This window comes from Manis javanica, chromosome 12 (genome assembly GCF_040802235.1).
Source record: "Manis javanica isolate MJ-LG chromosome 12, MJ_LKY, whole genome shotgun sequence".
NCBI classification, from domain to species: Eukaryota; Metazoa; Chordata; class Mammalia; order Pholidota; family Manidae; genus Manis; species Manis javanica.
In genome coordinates, this window is record NC_133167.1 from 11,700,763 (window position 1) to 11,726,341 (window position 25,579).

General features: G+C 38.9%; 1 protein-coding gene across 2 annotated transcripts in view; it reads right to left on the reverse strand.

Moving 5' to 3' along the window:
* Nucleotides 1-25,579, reverse strand: part of NYAP2 (neuronal tyrosine-phosphorylated phosphoinositide-3-kinase adaptor 2) — a 245,473-nt gene that overhangs the window by 121,883 nt on the left and 98,011 nt on the right. For both annotated transcript variants that reach the window (XM_036997806.2, XM_073218042.1), the window contains one exon: nucleotides 11,646-11,947. In XM_036997806.2, coding sequence (XP_036853701.2) covers nucleotides 11,646-11,947 — 302 coding nt within the window. The remainder of the gene's footprint in view (nucleotides 1-11,645; nucleotides 11,948-25,579) is intronic.

Genomic DNA, 25,579 nt, shown 5'->3' on the forward strand with positions numbered 1-25,579 from the left:
AAGTATTATGGGGTTGATTGCAATCAAGGCCATTTGAGTGGGTGGTGCTCTTTGACTTAATACTAAGTGTATACATTCTTCAATCTTTGTTTCTCTCCCCATAATATCAGATACAACGATCCTTGCTATTATTTTTCCCATGCTTATTCATGGCTTCTGATATATGATGACCTGAAAGCGAATTTATACGAAGTTTAAAAAAAAAACCCTGCAATTGATATTCTGAAAAATTCACCAGATTTAGTAAAAGAAGAAGGAGTTGGGTCCCCTAAGCTCTTTTTTTATTCTTCTTAGTTTTCACCTTTTCTTACTAGATGAAGTTGTCAGGAAAGAGAGGTTTCTAAAGGGTGATGTGTTCCCATGTTCTGCTTCATATAATCAACTTAATTTAACACATACTAATAGCAAAAAAAAAAATTATAAGAGCTTGTCTTAAATCACTGCCCTCCCACTTAACAAGAGAATCATAGAAAGCAGTATTTATTATAGAAACCAGTGCAGACGTAGGGCCATAAAATCAAAGCACTCTTTCTGCAATAAGTGTACGCCTCATTGAGGTCAATTAAAGGCAAGATTTATGCAGATGTGCAGTCACTCGGCTTTAAAAAATGGCTTTACGCACTCTTTTTAAAGGTAAAGAAGTGCTCAGAAACTGGATACCTATAGAATGGGAAAACAAATTACTCTGGAAAAATAAATATACCTGACCTCAAGACCATGACAGAAAAGGCTAAGAGAAACCCCGAGATGTATGACAACAGAAAAGATGAAAACTAACTCCAAAATCATTGAGGGGGAAAAGATCTCAGCTTTCTATTGCATCCTAATTGAGAAACTTGTTTTTTTTTAATCTGAACCAAAGCTTTTAACATGAGGATAAACTGAGAGGTATGTGGTGCCAGTAGCACATCACAGCCGGTATTCCTTGCCACCACCCATAATTAATCTGTGCACCTACCAAGATTCAGAAGTGTGAAACAATGGAGGAAATATATTATGAGGTTTTACACACCTAAGAGCAAGCAGAACGATCTCATCTTTTAAATCATTCAGAATGGCTACTGCGTTGTAAGCAAAGCTGGCAAGAAAGTGGTAACGGGTAGCAGTGAACTTGCTCTCTGAGCATCATGACTCACTGTGCTTCATCTCTAAGCTCCCCAAATGTCTGAGCTGCTTTCGATATTAAGGATGCCTGAAAGGGCATTAACTCTCAGTCTCAATTAGCCTCCTGGAAAACTTACTTACGAAATGACATGTTATTCGAAAATACCTCTTTGCCATTACTTATTAAGCCATATTTTGTGGGAGGCAATGAAGGTGCAAAAGGATGCAGTCCATGTATTTAGGAAGTGCTTGGACCCATTAGGAAACAAAACCATAGGCAAATATTTAGAAAAAATATATAACAACAGCTATACTGGAGTTGTATGCAAAGTACAATTCAATCCCAGAAAAATGCGCCTACATGTTATCACAGAGAAGGTAGCACTTGCCCTGTGATCTTGAAAGATGAGTGGAAATTTGCCATAGAGAATAATCTGGAAAAGGAATTCCAGAAAGAGAGAATTTCCAATGCACAGAAAGGCGCAAAAGCAGGAGCAAGCTTGGCTTGTTCAGAGAAAACAATGTGGTTCGGCAACTTTGTATGAGGCATGAATGGTGGGAGCTGTGGCTCTGCAGGCTGGCAGGGGTGAAATGTGGTTCTGTAAAAGTGTTGTGCTTTTATCAGGCAAATGATGAACAAGATAGTGACAGGATCAGATGAAATCATGAGCTGAATCATGATGTGATTGGACATGCATGTGAGAAAATCCTTTCTGGTAGTAGTAAAGGGATGGATTTGGGAAGGTGAGATTGCAGAAAAGGAAATCAGCCCAAGTGCCTGTGCAGTTGTTCAAGGGAGAAATGGTGACAGTCTGAGCTAGAGTAGAAGTGTGAGGGATAGAAGGTATATGGAGCAGAACTGGCTACACTGGATAATCGATTAGATGTTAGCGGTAAGGTAAGGGAAACAATCTGATAAGGTCCGCACATTTCCAACATGGGTATCAAGTGAGGAAACTTGGAGAAAATGACTGATTCAGTGTGGATATGGTGAGTTTGAAGGATCTGTGGTATCTACAGATAGATGTGGCCCAGAGAGTCAGTCAGACATTTGGAAAGAATCCACCATTTATTTATTCAGAAAATATTAGAGGAGAAGATAAGAGCCAAGGACAGAGTCTAGAAATGTGATCACTTAAAAATCAGGCAGAGCAAGAGACACCTTTAAAGGAGAGTTAGAGGGCAGTCAGAGGAAGAAAACCAGTCGAGCTGTATGAAAAACAAAGGAGCAGGAGATTCAGGGAATACATGCATTATCAGTAGTCTAAAATGCTGAAGAAAAGTAACAAAGGAGAGCTGCAGGTAGAGCATGGAGTTGGCAGTCAAGGTTGGAATCAGTGGCGTGATGGGAGTGGAGTCCAAATTATGGATCCGGAAGTAGAAGGCCAGGCCAGCACACGCAGAAGGCCTTTAAGAAACAGCTCAACAAAGGAGAGATGCAGGGTGGTGGCTGGAGAAAGCCACTGGTCATGGTTAGAAGTAAGTTAGATAGTAGTCAAGGCTCAATTAGTCTGAAATGAGCTAATCCCATTTCTTGGGGGACGTTCACCCACTGGAAGATTCTTTCCCATTATTGTAAATCTATGAGCTGGAGAGCATAGATATAAAGGAGAAAATGCCTGTTTCTTAAAATAAAAATACACATTTTTACTGTTTGGTAATGTATCAAATGCATTATATAATCAAATGGGGGAAATATTTTTAGAAAAACTCTCAGAAAGACACTGACTGCAATTGGAGACTGGGATAGAACTGGGTTAACAACCAGAGAACAGGCTTATGTAAGTCAAGGGGGCTCTGAACTGTAAAGGATGGTGTTCTCAGTTATCTGCAGGACTTAGTACCTGGACAAATCTAAAATAGTAGAGAGGGGAGGGCTTTGCAGGGAAAAGATGTAGAAGTTAAGGAAGGCAGGCCTCCAACTCCTTTTCTGCATGTCCTTATAAAGTCTTAGTATTCAGCAACATAACACTTTACTGCATTACTCCTAAATGCTTTAGTTTAATTGCAAATGAGAGAGAAATCTCTATCCAAGCTGGAAGCCAGACAGAAACAGAGACCATGGAGGAAGCTGCAGTGAGGGTTACATTTAATACTCTTCACTTCACTCCAGGACACAGGTTTTCCAATGTCTATTTATCGATAATTGGAAACTGATGCAGTTGTTTCAATTAAGAAGTTGTAGAATTTGCGAACATGCCATCGCTTCTTTATTTGTCATTAAAATGCTACTCAACAGACAGGCAGAGGACAGAAGAGTACATAGCATAAATGACTACCACCAACCCTTCAATCCTGGTATCTGGAGAAAGCCACAGGCCCTGGTGCTGGGGAGTATCATTGCTGTATCAAGGATGCTGTGCATTATCTAGCCCCACATCCATCTGGTGTTTTAGGGGACAGTGACTGTTGGGTCAAGCGAGCTCACCAACTGGGAAAATTAGCAGTGAGGACCAAATAGATTGAATTTTGTGTACACTACAATCTTTAATATTCACATCATTTTGGGGTCAATATTTTACTTGGCTCCTTATATTCCAGAAGTTCTTTGGCATGAAGCCTTCTGGACTGAGGAGTATATTTTCTTATGTGTTCTAGGTAAGGCTGAAAGCAAGATTTTTCCATTTTCAACTCAGTAAAATGATCCAGGCATTTTGCAGCAAAGGTGACTTCCATTATATAGGAAAAAGAAAAGAAAAAGAAAAAAATGTGGAGGAGAGTTATATATTGCCCTATTTATTTACCAATTATTTGGATTGTCTTATGATATTTGTATTTTTCTATTGAGTTATAGTTTACTTCTTGCATTGCTAATTAACCCTACACAAATCGACTTCTGAGGATCTGATCGGATAGTTTCCAAGATAGCAACATATTTTTCTTTGCATCATTCTGAGTAGGTAGAATCCTGGGCTGGTCCATAAGACTCCAACCCTCTGTGACTTGCATCCTGTAAAATCCTCTCTCCTTGAGTGCAAGCAAGACCGTGACTATAATGGTATTTTATTCCCATTATTAAGTTACAGTATATGGAAAAAAGTAAGGGGATTTTCCAGTTGTAATTAAGGTTCTTAATCAGTTGACTCTGAGTTCATCTAAAGGAAGTTTTTCCTGGGTGTGCTATTTAAAAGAAGATTCAGGCCTTTCATGAAAGGAGAGAATCAAAGTGAAAGCCTGGCTCTCTCCTGCTGTCCCAGAACTAAACTATCATGTGATCTTTGACCACAAAGAAATGAACTCTGCCAACAACTATGTGAGAATGGAAAGGACCCTAGGTCTCAGATGAGACCCCAGCCCCAGTGGCACCTGGATCGCTGCCTGCAGAGAGCTTGAAAAGACTTCTAAATCACATACACTGTGAGATAATAATGGTGTGTTGTTTTAACCCACAAAATGTGTGTCAATTTGTTTCATAACAATTGAACACCCTCAAAATCAATGTCCTGAACACAGCAGACACTCTGGAACTTTGAGCTTATCATTCTCCAATGGAAAAGCCCATGTGTGCAAACAGCATAGACAAAAATCCTGGTACGGATCTAAGACACTGAGACCAATAAGGCCAAATCCAGCCTTTTAACAGAAGGATGTTGGGTGAGACCATTGAAGAGGCAGGGTAGTTCTTTGGACCAGAACTGACAACCATAGCAAGGACTGAGAGAAAGATGTCCTGCCTAATGATGTGGCTCACAAAGTGTTTCATTCATGGCCTTGGGGTACATTTAGAAAAAAATTACACGCTGTAGATGTACAACTCTCTCTCTGTCTGGGCAGCGCCTGGTTTGACAGATGGATTTTACACTAGAAAGCCTAGCAGCTTTGTATTCTGTCAACCTGCAAAGAGAAATCCAGGAATGTGGGCCTTTGTGGTAATCTCCTACATCTCATTCCAAACAAGAATACACACTAGAACACTATCCAGCGCCAAAATGATGAAGATTTCAAGGGCTTGTTTTCCACTGTCTTTGTTTTATTAGTGTTATGCTAAATGGGACTTTAAACCCTTTTTTTTGGGTGCACTGTGAAGTCCAAGTGCCACTTGTTATGTGAAAGACGTGCAAAGCAGTAACTTGAAGTCATCTAAATGAGCCATTCAGAAAGCCACTGGGGAAGCCATTGCTGAGCCCCTTGAAAGGACATAACTATTGGTGAGAAAGGAGGGACCCTCCCTGGAAAAGACCCAAACAAATTCAGAAAGAGCTATGCAGACACTCCAGGACCTAATAGGTCAGTATTTTCTGAGGCTCCATAATCTCTTTTACTCTCAAGGCCTGGGAAGATTGGAAAGTCACTGGCACTGTCTTGTCCACCCTCCACTACCCGAGAATACCCGAGAATACAGCTGAGAGGAAGGGCAGCCAGGTCCTGAGCATCTTCTACCCAGCAGGCTCTAGGCTATGCACTTTGCCAGTGTATTGTACTCTGGTTTTCTGCCTAACAACTTGGTAAGAAGGATTACTTTTCTGTTGCTACATAACAAGTTATCACAAACATAGCAGCTTAAAAATCAATACCTCTGTGAGTTCACAGTTCTGCAGATCAGAAGTCTGGACACAGCCAAAACTCAGAAGGCTCAGGAGCCCCACAGGCTGAAGTTACAAGGACTGAGGTCTCTGTTTCCTTGCTGGCTTTTCGCTACAGATCACTCTCAAATCTTTGAAGCTACCATATTCCTTGCCACAGGCCCCTTTCATCCCCAAGCCACCAATGACAGATATGACAGCTCCAGGGAATATACAGCTTGTGTACACCAGGAAATGGGGAATCTTGGATACCATTCTGCCTGCCACATAAGATCAGTATTGCTATTCCCATTTGACAGATGAGAAAACTAAGGAAGAGCATTAGATGTTGTCAGCACTGATATGAAATGAATGCATATTTGCCTCAAAAGTCCATGCTTTTCTAATACATATTTTTCTAATACATGTAAAAGGAGTAATTTTAATGTTTTTTTATGCATACTTTATCAGTGTCAGAGATCTGAACTGGTCACTGAGATAGCAAAATCAAGTACATGGCTGGCCCTGCCTGGTGCTGATTTTGATTCCCTAACCAAAATTCCAACCTGGGCACCTGTAAGTTCCCCAAGATCATAAGCACACTCAACTTTATTTCGCCTCTTCTCTCCTTAAACGACCACAGGTTGCTTTTGAAGCTTTATATTGGTAGAAAATCAGATTTTGGCCCCTATAAACTGTTAGCACTGAACAAGGAAAGAGCAGCAAATATTCTTTGTAAGATAAAACACATTATTAAAATGTGTTAAACTATTTCTCCCAGAGCTAAACCACTAATTACATGGAGGAAATGCACATGATTGTCATGCCAGATTTTCTGGTTTCTAGAAATAATTCCTTTAAATCAGTGCTTGCTCTGTGATGTGGATAGAGAAAACCAGACTGAGTTGGAGAGTTGGAAACAAAATTAGCTGTAAATAATGTGAGGGGAGGGACCACTTCTGTTCTCCAGTTCTCTGTATTGGATCCTCAGCACAACAAGTTAGGGGCTCAAAGTATTGGCTGAATAAATGGAGGCATGAAAACCAGACAACACTGCTAAAGGCTGAAGTAACTTAGTTTCTTTGGTAACCTTTAGAAAGGGATTTGTTTTTTTTTTCTGTTCTATGGCAGTGACTTTATGATGAACTTAACCTTCCTCAGGTTCTGGCTGAACCACTTTTTACAAGTTTTGAGAGACAGTCATGATTCCAAATATTCCTGCAGATATTCCAATTTCTGATATACAGATATGCCTCTATAAAAGGTCTCTAGAAGGGAAAATCGGAAACCAGGGAAACCATCACAATGCAAAAATGTTTCTTCATTGTTTTGTAGAGACAGTCATGAAACAATATTATAAATTCAGGGTTGGAAATGACTTGAAAGGAGAGTTCAGAACCAATGGAAGTTAAGTATGCCCCTTCAACACTGTGAGGTTTAGGGTCTTCGATTCCCCAGACAGTGAAAAGTCTATCAGAAGTTAACTTTTGACTCCCATAAAACTTTACTAATACTCTACGATTGAGCAAAAGCCTCACTAATAACATAAACAGTTGATTAACACATATTTTGTATGTTCTATGTGTTATATACCTATTCTTACAATAAAGTGAGAAAAAAGAAATTTTTTTTTCAAATTGTTGCAAATCTCCAAAAAATCTTTCCAATATATTTATTGAAAAAAAAAATCTGTGTCTCAAACTGCATTGTTCAAGAGACAACTGGACTTAGACTTGGGAGGTAGGGGAAAGGGGTGAAGGTTGTCAAAAGGCACAAACTATCAGCTATTAAAAAAAAAGCCCTGGAGATATAATATAAAGCATGTCACTATAGTTAATAATACCCCGTTGCATATCTGGAAGTTGCTAAGAGAATAGATCTCAAAAGTTCTCACAAGAAAAAAAGTAGTTTGTTTATGTATGGTGACAGATATTAACTAGACTCCCGTGGTGATCATTTTGCAATACATGGAAATATTAAATCACCATGCTGTCACCCAAAACTAATATAATATTACATATCAATTACATCTCAATGAAAAAGAGTGATGCTTAGTTTTGCTTTAAGTTCTGTCTTCATATTAATTATTATATTTATGTCATACATTATGAAAAGATTATTGCACCTGGAGAATACTTTCCTGTCTATTCGGGTTGTGTAAAATTTTTAAGCTTACAATGTAGAGTATGTGTACATATCACTTTTCTTTTCCCCTCTTATTTGTTTTTTAATACATGTTCTGTAACAAAAATTTCACATTATTCAGGCCTATTAATAGATGGCAAGTACATTGAAAATAGCATTCACTAATATTTTTATAGCAATTTCTTTCTACCACACACTGCCTTGGGCATTATCCCACTGGGTTTTCATAAGGCTGTAAGGGAGGTGGGCACAATCAATTTTCAGTTTCTAACAATCATTTTAAAGGTAAAGAAACAGTCCCATGGGATCACTTGCCCAAGTCAATGCCTGTTGATTCTAAGCACTGCCCTTTCATGTGTACCACACAGGATCTCTAAGGATGACGCCACCATGGAATGGGATATGTGTGTACCTGAGCACAGTTTCTCCTCTTTCCGGATCATACATGAGACACAGCGTGGAGGCCTTATCCCTTCTACTTAACTCCCCCATATTTCATCTAATTTTTCCTCAAACTTAGCAGATATCATGCTGAGGCAATCAAAAAGGCTAATTAAAATATTTATCACATAGTGTGCCAGTTTATCTTCTCAACTGTATAATTTTTAAAAGGTGTTACTATTATAGAACACCCTAAAATACAGTAATAAATATCCTTTTTAATGTGACAGAACCAAAATTTTGAAAAACTACACTTTTCTTGATATATGACTTCTTCTTGTTGTTTGTATTTATCATTAAGCTATTTTTCTTCTATTCTGAAAATCTGTTTGCTACAAGTCCAGTTCTTTTTAACATTTATCCACAGGGAAGTCATAATCCCCTACTTAAATAGAAGCCAGTTACCATGGAAATCATTCTAATGCTACTGAATCAATATTTTGATTTTGCTGACATTTAATGTAAAAAGAAAAGACAGACTAAGATTTATAGAAGTCACTTTTCATCTTTGTTATAATTTTGATAGCTAGAAAAATTGTAAACATGCTTTATAATGAACTTCAGTTAGCTCATGATTATGAAGAGCTGAAAATTCACAAAAGAACAATCTACATATTTATATAATTTTGGCTTTGTATATAAACATATGCATGCATGCATTTGGACACAGATTCTTTTCTCCATCTCTGAACCTAGCCCTGTTCCCCCATTATTGAAGTCATAACTTGGTAGAAGAGCGTTGAATGCATCTAGTTTTGCAGTTGCCTTTTTATTAAGTGTTCTGAAGAGACAATGAAATTTGTGTTGACAATCACTCTTCTGTAGAAGTCGAGACAATTTCTGCACCAGATCCTAATAGCCCATCTTGCCCAGGTACATCCTCAAAGATGCATTACAGCTGATGGCTCCTCAATTCATCTGCACAGTTTCTTTTGAGGAGAGATACTGAACTTGAACCTAACATTTAATAAGCCTCACTGCCAAACAGTTTCCCAAATCTAACTTAAATCTTTACTACTGCTGTAATTTAGTTACTGTCTCCTCTTCTGTCTTCAGAAGAAATAAGATAATAGAGCTGCTGTCTTCTGTTTGATAACTAGCTATTTGGAACCTTTGCTCTTTAAATGCTGAAGGGATCAAAAAGAATTATGAACTTCTGTACCTCAGGAATCAGCCACCTAAGAATCTCAAATGAATGGTAATCAGTTCTATTTTTAAGACAACTGAGTCAATCAAATGTTTCTTCTATGGGATAATCATTGTGATTTTCTGCACATATTCACTATGGATATCTCAGGTGCCCCTCCCCTGAAGGGAACTATTCTGAGTGTTGTATTTTACACCACTTTCAGGAAAGGTTCCAGCAGCATTACTTTGCTTGATAACATAATCCTCATTGGCTGCTCGCCTTGTCTTTTCATCTTTCTCCAACCCCTCCAATGGCTCTTCCATGCCCCTTCATTTTTGAATCATTCTAGGTTGCATTCAGCCCTCATCATTCAGAGACCACTGTTCTAATTTCTTTTGCAAGTAATCTAATATAATTGATTATGTACTTTTTTGGCAGTAAAGGTAGCAAAGGGGTGAGTTCAGGAAAGAAGAGCACAGAAAATAGAGAAATGAAAGACATCATGTATCAGTATCAGAGAAAACCTAAGAACAATATTTAAATTTACAAAAGACAGATCTCTAAGGCCCTTTGATGTATTAACAAGTAAATGAAACACCTAGATTGTTTCTAAAAGCATCAGTGTGGTGTAAGTTGAAGACATAATAATGACCTTGAATCATGAGAAATAAAGGACCAAATTTCTAATCTACTCTGAAGCAGCAAAAGAACAATAAAAGAGAATTATGCAAATAAACAGACACAGAGATGCCAATGAACACACATTTCATTGCAGTGCTATTCATAATAGCAAAGCAAACTGAAACTAACCTAACTATTCATTAAGGACACAATGATTCAATGAAGAACTATGAAGTACATTTATCTCCTTAAAATGGTGTTTCTTAACAAATTGAATGCCATGGAAGATATTCACAAGAGAATAAGTGAAAATACAAAACTTTATGCACTATGATTTCAACTTTGCCAATAGCACCATGTGTACCTGCACACACACACATACTACTGATGTATTAGTGCATGAATGAGTGGTAGGAAAACTGAGCCTAGCTGTAGATTTCCCTTGTAGAATGGATGGACTAGCTCCATCCCCAGGCATTATTCGTATTTTTCAGGATGCACTGGAACTTTTGTTTATTTGGCTAAATAGGCACTTGAGCACCAATAAGGGAGAACAGAGAGATGAAGGAATTGGGAGAGGTGAGACATACGGGGCACCCCATTGCACAGACTGTTTGAGTTTCTGGAAAGATCAGACCGGTAGACAGGGAAGCTTTCACGAGGAACTGGGGAGCCCAGGTGACAAAGAACTGCCCAGTTGAGGGAGGGCCACCTCTTCCACTCTCTGGTGCAAACCACTGTGAAACTCGGTCCCCTGGGTGCTCTGGGAAGCCTGCTGTGGAGGATGTCGGAGGCAAACGGTGGGAGGAAGCCCAAGGCACGTAGCGGAGCTGTGCTCTCAAGCCGGCTACAGGCAGCAACAGGGACCCTGGAGGGGTTTTCACAAGAAATACACACAGATCTGCATGTGCTTGTATCAAAGCACACTTGAGACTACTCTCCCTCCAAAGGGCTCAGAAAATAACTCAGGAAATTGGAAACTTTCTAATGCAAGTAAAGGGAAGGAGCTGGCCAGATCTGCGGTTAACCCAACCTGATTTATATTCACAGGCCAGCAAGGAGGCTGAAATATATTTACATCTTTCATAGCTGAGAAAATGATAGGTATAGGAAGAAATTGGAGATAGAGATTGAAGTAGAGACTAAACTATATACAAAGTTGTACGTATATACTACAAACACACACATGCATACAAAAATTCCTATTCCCCAGAAGGAAGCACACCATAGTGTACTTAATGCACCGTACTTGTAAATATAGTTACAATTTATCTTCTTTATACTTCCCTGCATTATAAAGTTCCCCTAATAAACACATAATACTTCCATACTTATACAAGTATATATGTAATACTTTATAAATACAAGTATAAAGTAATACTAATAAAAGCAAGAAAGTATACATTTTAGACATTTCTAGACAACATAATTTCCTAATGATTTGAAGCGCTAAGGGAGTAAGAAAACTCACATATCACTGTCTCTTTCTAATGATAAAAATTAGGTATATTTTTCTGGGAGTCATTTGACAAACGTCCAATGAATAGCCTCCCCACCCCCCAGATTCTTCCTTTCTGGGACTTCAGGGAGATGGAGGCAGGACCATGTGCCCCAGGGAGGAGGCAGAGGCTCACTGGCCTGCAGCCCCGGACACGCACTCGCAGCCTGCAAGCTGCTGGAACGGAGGGTGCTCGGAGGTTTACCTTCGCTCCGCTCGGCCGCCTTCCCGCCCTTGCTGGCTGCACCGCTGTTGACCGTCTCCGACGACGTGCTCAGCTTGGTGCTGGGGTCCCGCTTGGGCTTGGGGGGCGGTTGTCTCCGGGAGGCGCAGCTGCTGTCATCATCTGTGCCCCCGACCGAGTGCAGGGACTGCGACCTCACGGAAAAGCCACTGGAGCAAGGATGGGGAAGTCTGTCCTGAGGAGCAGGCATCGTCATGAATCCCATGCGGAAATGTTTGCCCGCGTAACTTCCCTCGTGGCCTCGCCCTACTTCTCCACCTATGCTGTAAAAGAAAGCAGACCGAAGTCCGTGAGGATAATTGAGCCGGGATGTGCCAGGTTCCATATGCGTAATAAGCGTATGTGTAATAAGCGATAGCTCAGATGCTAACTTCACATTGGGGAAGAAACATTTCCATGAGCATAGAGACAACCTCTACTTTTGCATTAAATACGGCTGCAAAGCAAATATAACCTATTATAATCAGAAACTCTGGCACTTATTTTCAGATATCCTAGTATCCTGGTATCCAGATACCCTCAAAATAGTATTTCAAAGTAAAAAAATACATATATCACATAGCACATTTCATCTCCAATTGCTTTTCTTTGCTTTGAGATAAATCTTGTCTGGTGGCTTAAAAAGTAAACAGAAATTCCGTGACCGTGACTTGTGGACTGAGCTTGACCCATGACCGAGGTCAAATGGGTAGCACTTGACCGTCTTTCTTCTCCATGACATCAAAATCATCCCTACTGTTACCTGGTTATTAGAGTGGAAAAAAACTAAACAACAGCCCTAATAACAATAACAGGGATTTCTGCTGCCAAATACGAGGGGGAGAGAGACAGAGGAACGGAGGAGGGGAGGAGAAGGGCAGAGGAGAGAAGGAAGGGAAAGCAGTTGCTTAAACCAGTAAAGGAGTTGTCAACCTCTCCTAGTTCTCCAGGATCCCTCAGTTACACCCAAAACTTAGTTCTACTAATAAGCTAACCTGACAGAATAAAATAGCAACATCTAATAAAGAGGTGTAGTTGAAATATCATCTGACCCTGAGATCGTTCTAAATGCCTCACAGATACTCAGAGTATGTAAAATTTCTAAATGTAAGGTTCTTAAATTTTACTTAAGAAAGCCTGAATGAAAAATTTTTAAATCTAAGCAATTTCTAGGGTTTGAAGCTCATCTAATTATATAGGAAATGAATGTTGGGTCTTTATTCTATTAAGTAATGGTGACTCTTTCACAAAGACAACATGAACATCAATGTGAATTTTTAAGAGATTTGTAAAAAATTTTCCCTCTTTACGCTCATTCACCAATAGAGGAACACAAAAGAAATATTGTTAGAAATATTTGGCTGATTTTCTTAGGTGTGAATGTCAAGAAGTATCTGAGTACATGAATTTGGGGAGCCTGTTGAGTCTCACTTTCCAGACATAAGTTTGCTTAGACCTTTTTTAACTCTTTTAGCTGCCTTTATAACATGATGGAATTCAAGGTACCAGTTTGTAGTTCTCTTTATTGTATCTTTCTTATCATAATGTTTGTCATAAATTTTACATTCTCGTAGGAACAATGATGGAAAATAAGTTGTTTTTCCCCCTCTTCAATTGAGGACTTATGACAAATATAAAAAAGTTTTTTTTTTCTTTTACAGAAAGTGTTCAACAAGAACATGAAACTCTGATTCTGGCATTTAATTCTGATGCCAACTTGCTACTGACTCAAAAATATTTTTTTTATTTATTTCATTTTTTTTTGAGTTGATATTCAGACACTAGATGCACCATCTTGGCAAAACAAATAAAGGTGGTTGGAAGCTCAGTGCAGTAATCAGAGCAGTAGATATTCAGAAGCATGAACCAAAGTCACAAGGACAGCTGAGTGGAGGCTTTTACATCACAGTGGTAAGCATCTTAGGTCTATGCAGTGTATTCCCACATTTTATTTTCTGTGTGTTCTTCAAGACCATCAATCAAGAAATAAGCTAAAACCTTATTTAAATGAAAAGTTTGTGCAAAATCCTTAAGAATTTATGGCAGAAAGGATTGGTGGGTTAGGGATGGGTGTGGTGGAATGGGAAGGTTTATCTTTGATTTGTAATGATTGTGGTCTTGATCTTTCTCATAGAAGATGAAATTTTATGTCATCTAACATTGCCTTCAGTTATTTTGCATCCTCATGTTTTTTCCTTATTCCTGTTGTCATATCACTGAACAAAAGGTGCTTTAAGGATTTATTTAGACAGTCATCTAATTCCCAGTAACATAGCCATGTGAGGGGATTTATGCATATGTTAATGAACATGGGCATTTATGAGGGAGTTACTAGGAATAATTTTATCAGCAATTTCTGTTACTTTTTACCTAAATAGGGCTTGTACCTTTTCCCAGACAGATAATTAGCTTGGCTGCTTCATTTCAAAATGATGTTTTTTTCAGCATAAAACAACTTCATCTAACTCTCTATGCTTTTGTTCATATATGTCCATAAATGTACATACTCATGGATACACACACACACACACAGATATACACATACTAATACATCATCCAAAGAGAAAGACAGTGTATGCTTCAAACAATAGCAGGTCTCAGTGCAAGTTTCATTTGACGAGGCAGTGAATACAGGATGAAGAAATGGGGCTAAGCTTATATATAAAGGCCATTGTCTAAGGCAAGGCTAAGGGTAAGCAATAAAGGTTATGGGATGGGGGTGGCAGGGAGGAGGTGTAGAGGGTTACACCTAGTTCAAAGAGACCATTGAAGATGATTTGCTTTAGCAAATTAAAGACAGTGGAACATAGCATACAACTAATTTTTGTTTTCCCTCTATTTTTTTAAATTAAGGTATCATTGATATACACTCTTATGAAGGCTTCATAAGGAAAACAATGTGTTATTACATTCATCCTTATTATTAAGTCCTCCGTCATACCCCATTGTAGTCACTGTCCATCAGGGTAGTAAGATGCCACAGAGTCCCTATTTGTCTTCTCTGAGCTACATTGTCTTCCCCGTGACCCCACACACACCATGTGCACCAATCATGATACCCCACAATCCCTTTCTCCCTCCTTCCCCATCTACCCTCCCCCACCCCTCCCCTTTGGTAACCACTAGTCCCTTCTTGGAGTCTGTGAGTCTGCTGCTATTTGTTCCTTCAATTTTGCTTCATTGTTATACTCCACAAATGAGGGAAATCATTTGGTATTTGTCTTTCTCTGCTTTATTTCACTGAGCATAATACCCTCTAGCTCCATCCATGTTGTTGCAAATGGTAGGATTTGTTTCTTTCTTATGGCTGCATAGTATTCCATTGTGTATATGTACCATATCTTCTTTACCCAATACAACTAATTCTTAAAGTTATTGTAGGAACATGTGGAGTTTTTAAAATATGTGGATTCCTGGGCGCATTCTGAGGGCAACTACTGAATCATATCTATTGAATTAGAATCAATGAGTTTGTGTTTATAAAAATTATATCCAGATTTTTCTGATGTAGTCAATCCAGAAACTCCACCAACCGCCCCCCCCCACCCTCACACACACACAGAAATTTTAAGAACAGGTTAGAGCCAGTTGATGAGCAGACATCTGTTAGTTAGAAACAGCCAGGGAGACACAAATATCAGCAAGAGGAAAAAAGGAGGTTTTCCAAAGACCAGGCAAAATATACAATGTATTAGATCTTGTTAAGTTATCCTGTGGTGACAATCCCCAATGCTTAGTGATTTGCAACAACAAAGGTTTTTTTCTTAGTTGTATTAATTGGATGGGCTGTGGGGCTGTGTCTCTGCTCCACATGTCTTCATTCTAGAATCGAGCCCCTACTGCCATATGTTCTCAAGGCAGAGAGAGAAAAGGACTCAACCACACAGTGCTCCTTAAAGCTTCTGCTCAGACGTGGCACATAATCTTACACTCACATTCCACTGGCTAAAACCAGTCTTATGGCCAAGTTTGATGTCAATGAAGTAAGGAGAGATTTTCTTCCAGCAGAGAAGCACTGTGAGTTACATGACAGTATGTGGGGATGTATAATCTTCTCCCAGGTTGGCGACCAAGTAGTGGTAAAGCAGCTGTGGTGCAAGCCACTGAGATCTCCCTTTAAGAGAGAACTTGCTAGGGGGGAAAGAAGTTAGCTGACAACCAATGACCCATTGGGGGACTTTGTATTTCCTGCCCACAGAATTCTGGGCACCACAAGATTAGAGGTACTAGTCCCCAGAGGGTACTAGAAGACATAGCAAGGGTCAAACTGAACAACAAGGCATAGCAGCCTCCTGGGTAATTTGAATACCCTCTGTAGTGGCCAGCAGTCAAGAAGATGAGTCTCCACTGTAGGATTGACCTTTGGCCCTGGTCAGCAGGAAGGATAGGGGAGCTGTCACATAACGGGGCAAGGAAAAAAATGTGTGGAACCCCTCCTGATACTTCTTTGCCCAATTGTGACTTGAAAAGTCACTTACAGAACTCCTGGCCCTAGAAGGTTTTGGTTACTGGGAGTGGCAACCTCTCCTAAGAGAGAAATTAGTCTCAACACCAAGCAAGCCCCTGAGACCAGCAGAGGTGTTAGCAGAGGGAAAGAGTGAGGTGTATTTATAACAAAAGGCAGGGGAGGGAGGTATGAGTTGATCAGTCACAGCCCCTACCCATTATCCCTTTGTGTGGTTCCTCTCAGGGAGAGTCCTGTGGGAGCCGTGAAAGACCTGTGTCCCAACCCTACAGACAAAGAGCATCTGTGGAGGGAAGGAGGTGAGTTGTGGCAGCTCCAATCTCCCTCAGAGAGAAACTTCTCTAAGGACAGCAGTTGGCTGACAGCCACCAGCTACAGTCTTCAAATATGGTATAGCATTTTAGTCAAGGCCACTGTGTCCCTGGAAACCTCCTGGCTAAGCATGAAGAAATATGGGCCCTGGATATTCCTGCAAGGGTGGGAGCCTTCTATGGGCACACTTGGTGTCTGAGTTCCTCTGTTGGGTTGACAGAGACTTGCTCATAGTCTGAGGCTCTTTCTTAGCCAATTGATTTTCTCTTCCCCTCTCCTTTCACAGGTGTCAGGCTGCTCTGACTGGTGGCTAGTCCTGCCCATTCTCCCTCCCTTATGCAGGCATCGTCCTCAGTAGATTTACTGACCCCATCTAGCTTGGTGTCTGCTTTCTAGAGGGCATGAACTGACATGACTGGGAGCGATCATGCGATCTATGACATTCAGAAACCAAAGAAGAGGGAAGAAGAAGCCTAAAAACAGGTGTGAGACCCCAGAAATAAGAAATTTTTGTGAAATAGGGCATTCTTCAGACTGAGCATGTACATGGTGGTTGGGGAGATAAGAAACAACTCCCTGCAGGAACACTTGGCTCAAAGTGAAAGTTATGTGGGCTGAAGAAAGCAGTCTTTTTGTAATAAGACTCTAACACTCAAGATAGATGAAGCCTGACACATCTCATGTTATAAAAATAAAAATAAGTTTCATAATCCTGAATTTAAACAAGTATGCTTTTTCTCACACAGTGAGGGCAATGTTGCAAGATCTAGTTGTCTGTCGGTTAGTTTTTCTATTATGAAACAAAAAAGAAAGTACTGCTTAAATCAGGGAAGGTTATTTTCCCAGAAGTAATTGATAAAATATTTGTCAACTGTTTCCCCAAACAAGTGATGCTAATGGATAGGCCAGGGTATTTGTGCTCTGGAATCTCTGAGCTGTGAACTCCCTTCCCAGTTCCATCATTTAGCAGCTGTACATTAGCTACAGACCCCTAAGACCACTTCCTTCCTTATCTGTTACGCAGTAGTGCTGGCCTCATGGAATTGTTACAGTTTACCTGTAAAACACCTAGCACAGAGTTGGACAGCTAATATAGAGTCAAAAATTTTCACTTTAAAACTCTTTCCTTTCAATTCTGTCCTCCTGAATTTTGTTTATGGGATCATCATTTTCATTGTAAGATCATGTCTCTAAAGAGTGGTATATGGCCAGGTAGATTCAGAAACTGCACACAAAGTCAAATCAAAATCCCACATTTAAATGAAAGTGTTGAGATAATGTAGGGAAAGACAGTCCTCATGTTCTCAACTTTCTTCAGTACTTGCTTCTGTTTTTCAAAGCGCCTGTGAATCAGGACTGACAAAGGTACAAAACAAGAAATTCAAACTGCTTTGACAATGTTATTCGACAGAGGCTGTTACTTGTCTTTCTGTCTCCTTGAGAATCCATCAGCATTAATGTTTTGTGTCTCCTTCTGAGAACTGCTTCCTTTCAAAGACGTAAACACAACCCCTGAGCAGGGTGAGCTACCAAGGTGAGATGTCAACTCTGAAAGTGACAGAGATGTTGCTTCTGTGTATAATTTTGTAGTAAACATGCCAATATTTCATAGTAGAGTCTTGGAAACCACTGGGAAAAAACCCCAGAATCCCATTCTGTATATATGGTTTTATATATATATATATAATCATATGGATATGATATATATATGCCTATAATATATATATAATATGGATGTAATATATATAATGCATATATTAATATATGTGATATATACATAATTCAATATATATTATTATACATATTACATAATATAGATGGATATAATTCATATATTACATGTGTATATAATATTATATATATATATATATCCTCTTTCAAGCATATCTAGGAAGTTGGGATACAAATTGAAGGATTACCTAGGAGGTTGCTTGCCTGTGCATTTTTTTTTTTCAGAAACAATTCTGTGAAACTGCTCAAAAATTCATCTCTGACACTGATGCATTATCTAGTATATTTCTCCATGTGCAAACGCCTGAACCACCTGGCATTGTTTTCTGTTGATTTTCCAAGAGATGTATTTATCTGGTATTAGGGAAAAAGCACATTCAACTATACAGTAAATGGGGGAAAACCTGGAAGGAAATGGAGACGATAGTTGTGAAGGAGATAAGAAATTCGTCTGCAGGCAAGTTGACCACTGTCATCTACTAACTAATCAAATCTTCCCCATTATGATGAATAAGCAGAAGAAATTAATATTTAGACTTTATTCACTAAAATTATGGTGTAAGACATTAACATTTGATACTGGCTCCCATTTGCTTAGATACACAAGGACAAATGCTGGTGACCCCCGGCTGCCCAGGGAGCATCTTCCAGGCCACTGTACCAGAGGGGCTTCGGCTTCAGAACGTGCTTCTTTCTCCTTCAACATTGGCCTCTTCTAAGTCCCACTACCAGCTAAAGCAATCTATGTTCATGAGAAATTGGACCCAGAACGAACCAAGAGATGAATGTGTAACAACTTTTTCTCTTTTGTCAGGAAATATGCCTCAACCCAAAGTCAGACTTTTAACCTAGAAGCATAATTACCTCTGCCTCGATTTTTGGCAGGTGGAACTCAGCACACAATGTATCTGTCATATTTATACTTATCTCAGCCCCACTGGGCCTTTATGAGTACAAGTGGCTACTCACATCCACTCTCTTTGAGCTTCATGTGAGCAGGTATCCTGCCTTCTTGCTCATGGCTAGAGTCACTAGCACATTGTAGGTGCTCAGACATATTTGTTTTACGACGGAAATATGAAGAAAGGAACTAAGTCCACTTTGGAGATAGAGAGAGGGCTTATCTAGAGAATACCATGGACATGAGTCATTTGTGCTTCCCAGGACACACTCTCCATACTCCTGGAAGTGGGAATTCCTGTGTGGAGACCAGTCTTCCTCTCAGTCCGGGGTGTTACTCAGAGCCAGCCAATCAAACACTAGATCCCCTTGGCCACCGTGACCTCCTAGGGACTGGCAACCCCGGTGCCTCAGTGGAAGCCCAGGCCCACCTCATCCCTCTTGCCAACATGCAGGGAGGTCAGCAGGACCAGGTCTGTGGAAGACCTGGAATTAGTTATGCCTGCAGTTAGGTCCATCCTTGGGCCCTTCAGTTACGTTAACTACAAAATTCCATTTTGTTGAAGCCAGTTCTAGTTTGGTTTTCTGACACATGTACTGGAAAAAGTCCCAAATGAACTAGTATAATGCAGTAGTTACAAACAAATGCTATTAAACAAACTCATATCAGAAAATGAAATTGGTGTCAGGAAAGGACTGGGAACAATACAGAGCAGGAAATGGATGCATCATACTTATTTATTGCTGAAAAATATCCTTCCTATTTAATGCTATATATGGAAATGATTAACTGCCTTGTATGTTTGCCCCATATATATACTTCTTAATCATGCAATCTCCTTTGATGTGAAAACTTGGCTCCAGTAAAATTAAACTGTGTTCATATTTGCTTCCAAATTGTTCACTCACCATTACCCTTAATGTCTTCCCTGAGCCCCATTTACTCATTCAAAGCCATAGTCTCTGCATTTCTTGCCTTAGGCTCAAGCATTCATTACCACCACTTCATAACCTCAACGATATCTGTTTTCTACTTTTGTGCTCCTGATATCTTTAGTTTCCTAGTTTTTTTTCAGACATTTTCCTGTGTGTGGCTGTTTGTTGATGCTTCTTGGACCTTAAGGTAAAGTGTTAAAATGGTATCTTTGCACACCTTTTTATTAACTGTTGTGGTGATGAACTATTATGGAAAACAGAATAAAACAAAACAAAATAGAAAAAAAAACTGACTCGAGAGAGAGGACCCAATTCCATTTGCTCCAGAAGTTATGCTTAAAATTAATATTTTTTTAGCATTAAATGTGTTATTTCTCTTTGTTAGGATATTTCAACTCTACCCCAAATTTGGTGTCCCAGAAAGAATATGAGGTAGGTAATCAACCACTGACAAGCAATCTAATTTTAGGTCGGAGGCACATACTTTCTGAGCCTCAGTTACCTTTGTCCTTGTAATAGAAGTACTTTCCAGGGTTGTTATAAGAAATTAAAATAAGATAAAAAATGTCAAAGGCACCTAGCAAAGTGGCCAGTGCAAATAGAGTCTACACATTATTAATTTACATTCCCTACCTTCGTGGTTTTCTAAGCAACTCTGTATCATTTTTTATCTTTCTGTTCCCAGCTATAAAACAGGCATTTTAATAAGTTTCCACCCTATAGTACCATAAAGGAAAACATATTCTAACAACATAAATGCATCTTGCTTATTTCTGTAAGGAGACTTTGACAGTAATTGTCAAGAAATATACTTCCAAATCCAAATTAGAAAAAAAAAAAAAAGGATCTTTTTTGAAAGTAAAGAAAAAGGAATACAAATAACTTCTCTTTACTGACATAATTTTTGTTGGGTAAAATACAGAGTTGGGCAAATCTATTGAATTGATTTTGTGGTTATTTATGTCAAAACTCCATGATTTTTAGGTAAGTTAAGGCTTAGGGTAATCATAGCTAGGGAGTTATGCTTGAAACACAAATACACCATTATTTATTACGAAGCACTATTGCTAAGAGTTTGAGGTTGATATTGCTGCCCATTAATTTGGTGCTTAGTCATAGTAATAAAGTGAGAAGGTTAGAGCAGGGAATAGAGAGATTTTTTTTTTTTACTCTTTATCAAAGTTCCTTTTATTCACTTCTGAGATCTTAAAGAGGCAGGATTGAAATATAATGCTCATTAAAGCCAGAACAAATCCTATGGACTGTCTGTAAGAGACTTACTCTTGCTTGAAACATGACAGGCCCTTTTAAGATTATTATCCCATGTTATCTATTGTCCTTTGGAGTCTAAAATTTTAAAAGTTCCTTATTTCTGCACATAAGATTTGTGTACTCAAAGTATCATGGCTGGAGAAGAGAGGGTATATGAAAAATTCAAATCCAACCAAGATATTCAGATTCAACTTAGAATATAGCTTACAGAGGTTCACATTGTGGGAGATCTTTTCCAAAAATTCAACCAAAGAAGGGGAGGCTCTGGAAACTATATCTTATTTGTGTCTTCAAAACTGACATAAGCTTTGAGTATGGTTTGATAATGTGCCAAGTTTTTACAAGGGAGTTTAGCTAACCATATGCAGCTCATTTTTTTCAGCCTAGAAGTAGAAGCTCAAAATGCAGAATGTTCACATATAATGGCCTTGAGGTTCCTGAGCAGAAGGGGCTAACTTAATGCCAGTTTAAAATATAATAACTGGTTTGGCTTTCTCAAGGTTTAATTCTTGTGGTGAGAGAAACTACTCTGTGTGGAGGCATTCACGCTATTTATCCACTATTTACCCACAGAATATCCAAGTGTCCACTCTCTGCCTGCCAGTGACCAAAGCAGAGCAGTCAGTGTCCCCAGGGTGTCACAGGCACTGGAACGAGCATGATTTTAGCACCATGTGGTTAGATGTCCTCCCAGAGGAAGTGCCGGACAGGTGCAATGAAGAGTCCTTGGGCCTTAACCACGACTGAGGGGCTGGGAAGGCCCATGAGAGGAAGTCGCTTTTCAGCTGATGCAAGGCGTGAGTGAAACTTAAACAGATAAGAGAGAGAAGCAGGGAGCAGAGAATCTGTGTGTTGACAGATGCAATCTAGAGCAACTGAGGAATTCTAGTGGTACTTAGGCAGAACTTGATCAGACCTGGTTGTCTTCTATTTCCAGTGGCTGGAACAATACTAGACTCAAAGAGGGCAGCTGATAAGTACTTCTTAAATGAATGAATGGCGAAATGTGTGATTGGGAATAGGTCAAGAGTAACTCCCAGATTTCCTAAGCATTAGGGTGGATGCTAGCGTTACGTAATGATGTTCTGCCCTATTTTCCCTGCAGTTCCGTTGCGGTTTTCTTAATTTACGATGAAGGAGAAAGGAAAAATCTGTGAATACTCATACACTATTAATTCTTGTCCTTGTTATAAGAATTAGTCATTTGAATACAGGGATCAGCTTAATCCCCTCCTCTCCATCTCCACTGGCCTGCCTTCCATTAAGATGCTTGTCATTTCTTGGCTAAATTAATGCAATAGCTTCAGAGCTGATCTTTCTTCACAGTGCTAACAGATTTATCCTTGTAAACACATATTTGCTCATGTCACTCCCTAAATTAAAACCCTTTGAGACTGTTTCCATTTCTTCAGACAAAAATACAGATATTTATGTGACTTGGATCTTAAAAGTCTCATCTGCAACATTTTCCCTCTGGGACCTTAAGAATACTCTAACATGTTCCTACCTTACCTTTGGTCCAGGTGGTTATCGATTCAAAGGTTAAGTTCAAGACAGATGCAAGCGTGGCACTGAGTTTTGAGAACAGGTTAAATCATGACCTCGGTCAATAGACTTTCTGCTCTGTCTGCCTAAACTTCTTCCTTTGGCTAAATCATGTTTTAAGACCTGATTCAGATGTGGTCTCTTCGAGGACTCGTGCACGGTCAGTCAGGCTTTCTCAGGCGTGAACTCAGTGCCCTTCCTCTGAGGGCACTGAGGGCTCTTGTTCTTCTGCGCATCAGAGCATCTCCTTTATGGCCCACTGCGTTTGTCATGCAGGAACTGGTGTCCTCTACTGGTCTGAGACCCCATTGGGGGGCAGACCATGAATTATTTGCAGCCAGGGGAAAGTAGGTATGGATAATGGAAGGGACGGAAAAATATGACCCGTAAAAATATGGCTTGATATTTTTAGAACATTTCTTTTTCTAAATTTTTTTTTATTTGACTGAGGCACTCTCAAACTGCCATTGGAAAGAGAAACTGCAATGATACCATGAGACTCAGGTACGATTATCTAATAATTATTTTTACTGTTGAAATGAAGTGGAGCCTACCGGTCATATGGATTGTAGAAAATTTAGTTGCCTGAAATAATACAGTAGAAGCCTCTAAACTAATTTTTATTTACCGAACCCCTGGATTAGATCTAATTCTTTGACTTTGGAAAACATCTTGATTAACATTCATGGCATTTTGAATACCCATGACCAAACGGCTATTCTCTGTCATTCCCAAACACTTATGTCTGAAGACAGAGCTGTAGTTGTATGCAGATGAGAGTCAATTCTGTTTGCTCTCAAAGTTGCTTGTGTCAATCACATTTATTGCTGTAATTATATAATTAAATGATACATAAACTGAAGAAATGTGTGTGAAAAATTAGTGATGATTTCTCTGAATATACTCTGTTGAAAAACTTTGTTGGTTTCCATGAAGATACTCAATAAAAGGAACACTAAAACAACAAAGTTAAAAAACAATACTAAAACAAAAAAACTGGTCTGGTTGGATGTGGGAAGATTAGGGTTAATCTGTTAAATCTAAAAGGACTCTAAACTATGTTTGTTATCTTAAATGACCTTAAATTCTGGCTCCACTTTAAAGAAACTGAAACCAAATTAAAAAGTGAAATATAATGGGCATATTTTATGCATAAAGATTATATGCAAGTCCAATAAGGGGAAACACATACAAACCAAAGACTATTGCAAAGTTTAATAAACAATGTATATTTATAACTTTGAATTTTTAAAGTGTTTTATACATGTTTATGTGTTTCTCTTTTTAATATTTCTCCATTTTTTTAACATTTTCCATTTTGTTCAGTCCCAATCACATGCAATCTTCTATATTTTATAAACAAATCACTTAGAAAGCACCTAGCACATAGTAGAGGCTCAATAAGTCTGAAAAAATATTGGTTTCATTCTGCCCTTAAAAAAGATTATCACCAAAGACTCAAAGATAATTGATTCAAAGGAGGTTATTTTCAAGCTAGCCATTGACCTATAGGAATGTCAAATTTTCCTTCAAATAAATTATGTACAGTCAAAAAAGATAATGTAAAAGGTTAATAATTTACTCACAGAAAATTTTTGAGCAAAATTACCTTCTTAAGGCATTTTGGAAATTTGGACCTTGGAGGGAGAATACATTTTCCTAGTGTGATAACATACAAAGCAATTCCCTGAATTCAGAAACAATTCAGAAAAAAACAATTCAAGAAAGCAGTAGATGCCATGTTGTCTTGTACCATTTCAATATATTTTTCTCTTCCTAGAAGTTACATATTAGTAGCTGGTTACTAGTGACTTCCCAGCCAAGATCATTATCTATGGACACCACATCTAATACTGACATCACCAGTACTAAAAGCTTCCGATGTCATTTTGTGTGCAAAACTAGGAAAATATGCACCCCATCTTGGAGAGCCTGTATTATCCATGGTATTGGCAGAAAGGGATTGGTATAGCCCAGAGTTATTTCTGGCATGAATTTAATGAGTTTTCCTTGAATCTATAAAGCTCCCAAGTACATAGACACCTATTCATCTGCTTTCTATAAAAGAGATGATATGATTTGCCAAGAAAAATCCAGACAACTGGAATAAAAAGGTTTAATGTCAGTTCTGTCTTAAAAGTAAGACATTTACCCTTCCAAAACATGTATGATATGTTCTTCTCTTGATAATGGTATCTTAAAATGAAATGCAGTGAATTTCTTGGACTAAAGGAGATCTCAAAAACTTTATAAACAGTACATACTGATGTAGATTATCAGAGCACAGTGAAATGCCACTTGCAAAATATTCTGCTCAGGTCCCAGAAATATTTTGTAGTTTAAATAGTTATAGGAGTTAAAGAGAAAAATACCTTTCAGAAAGATTGAGAAATTCTAGATACGCATTTATAGAATCGCTGTGAAAAAATGAGCTATTGATGAATAAAAACGCACTGATGTTTCATCTTCCATATCAAACCAAAATCATGCACTGCCTTTCTAAGTAATATTTTTTTAATTATATGAATACAACTTAAGGTCACCTCTTAAAAGTTAAGATAATACTATACTTCCAAATGTAACACACCTCATCATGACTGTTTCGAAGCTTAAGACACCTTGGTTTTTTCAGTAGATCCAAGCCCAGGCCCCCAGCAGAGCGCTTCAAGGTCTATTTCACAGGGAATGTTATTTCCTCCCCTTGAGAGGTCCCATTGTCTTTCCTTTCCCATCCTTGAATTTCTCCACATCATTA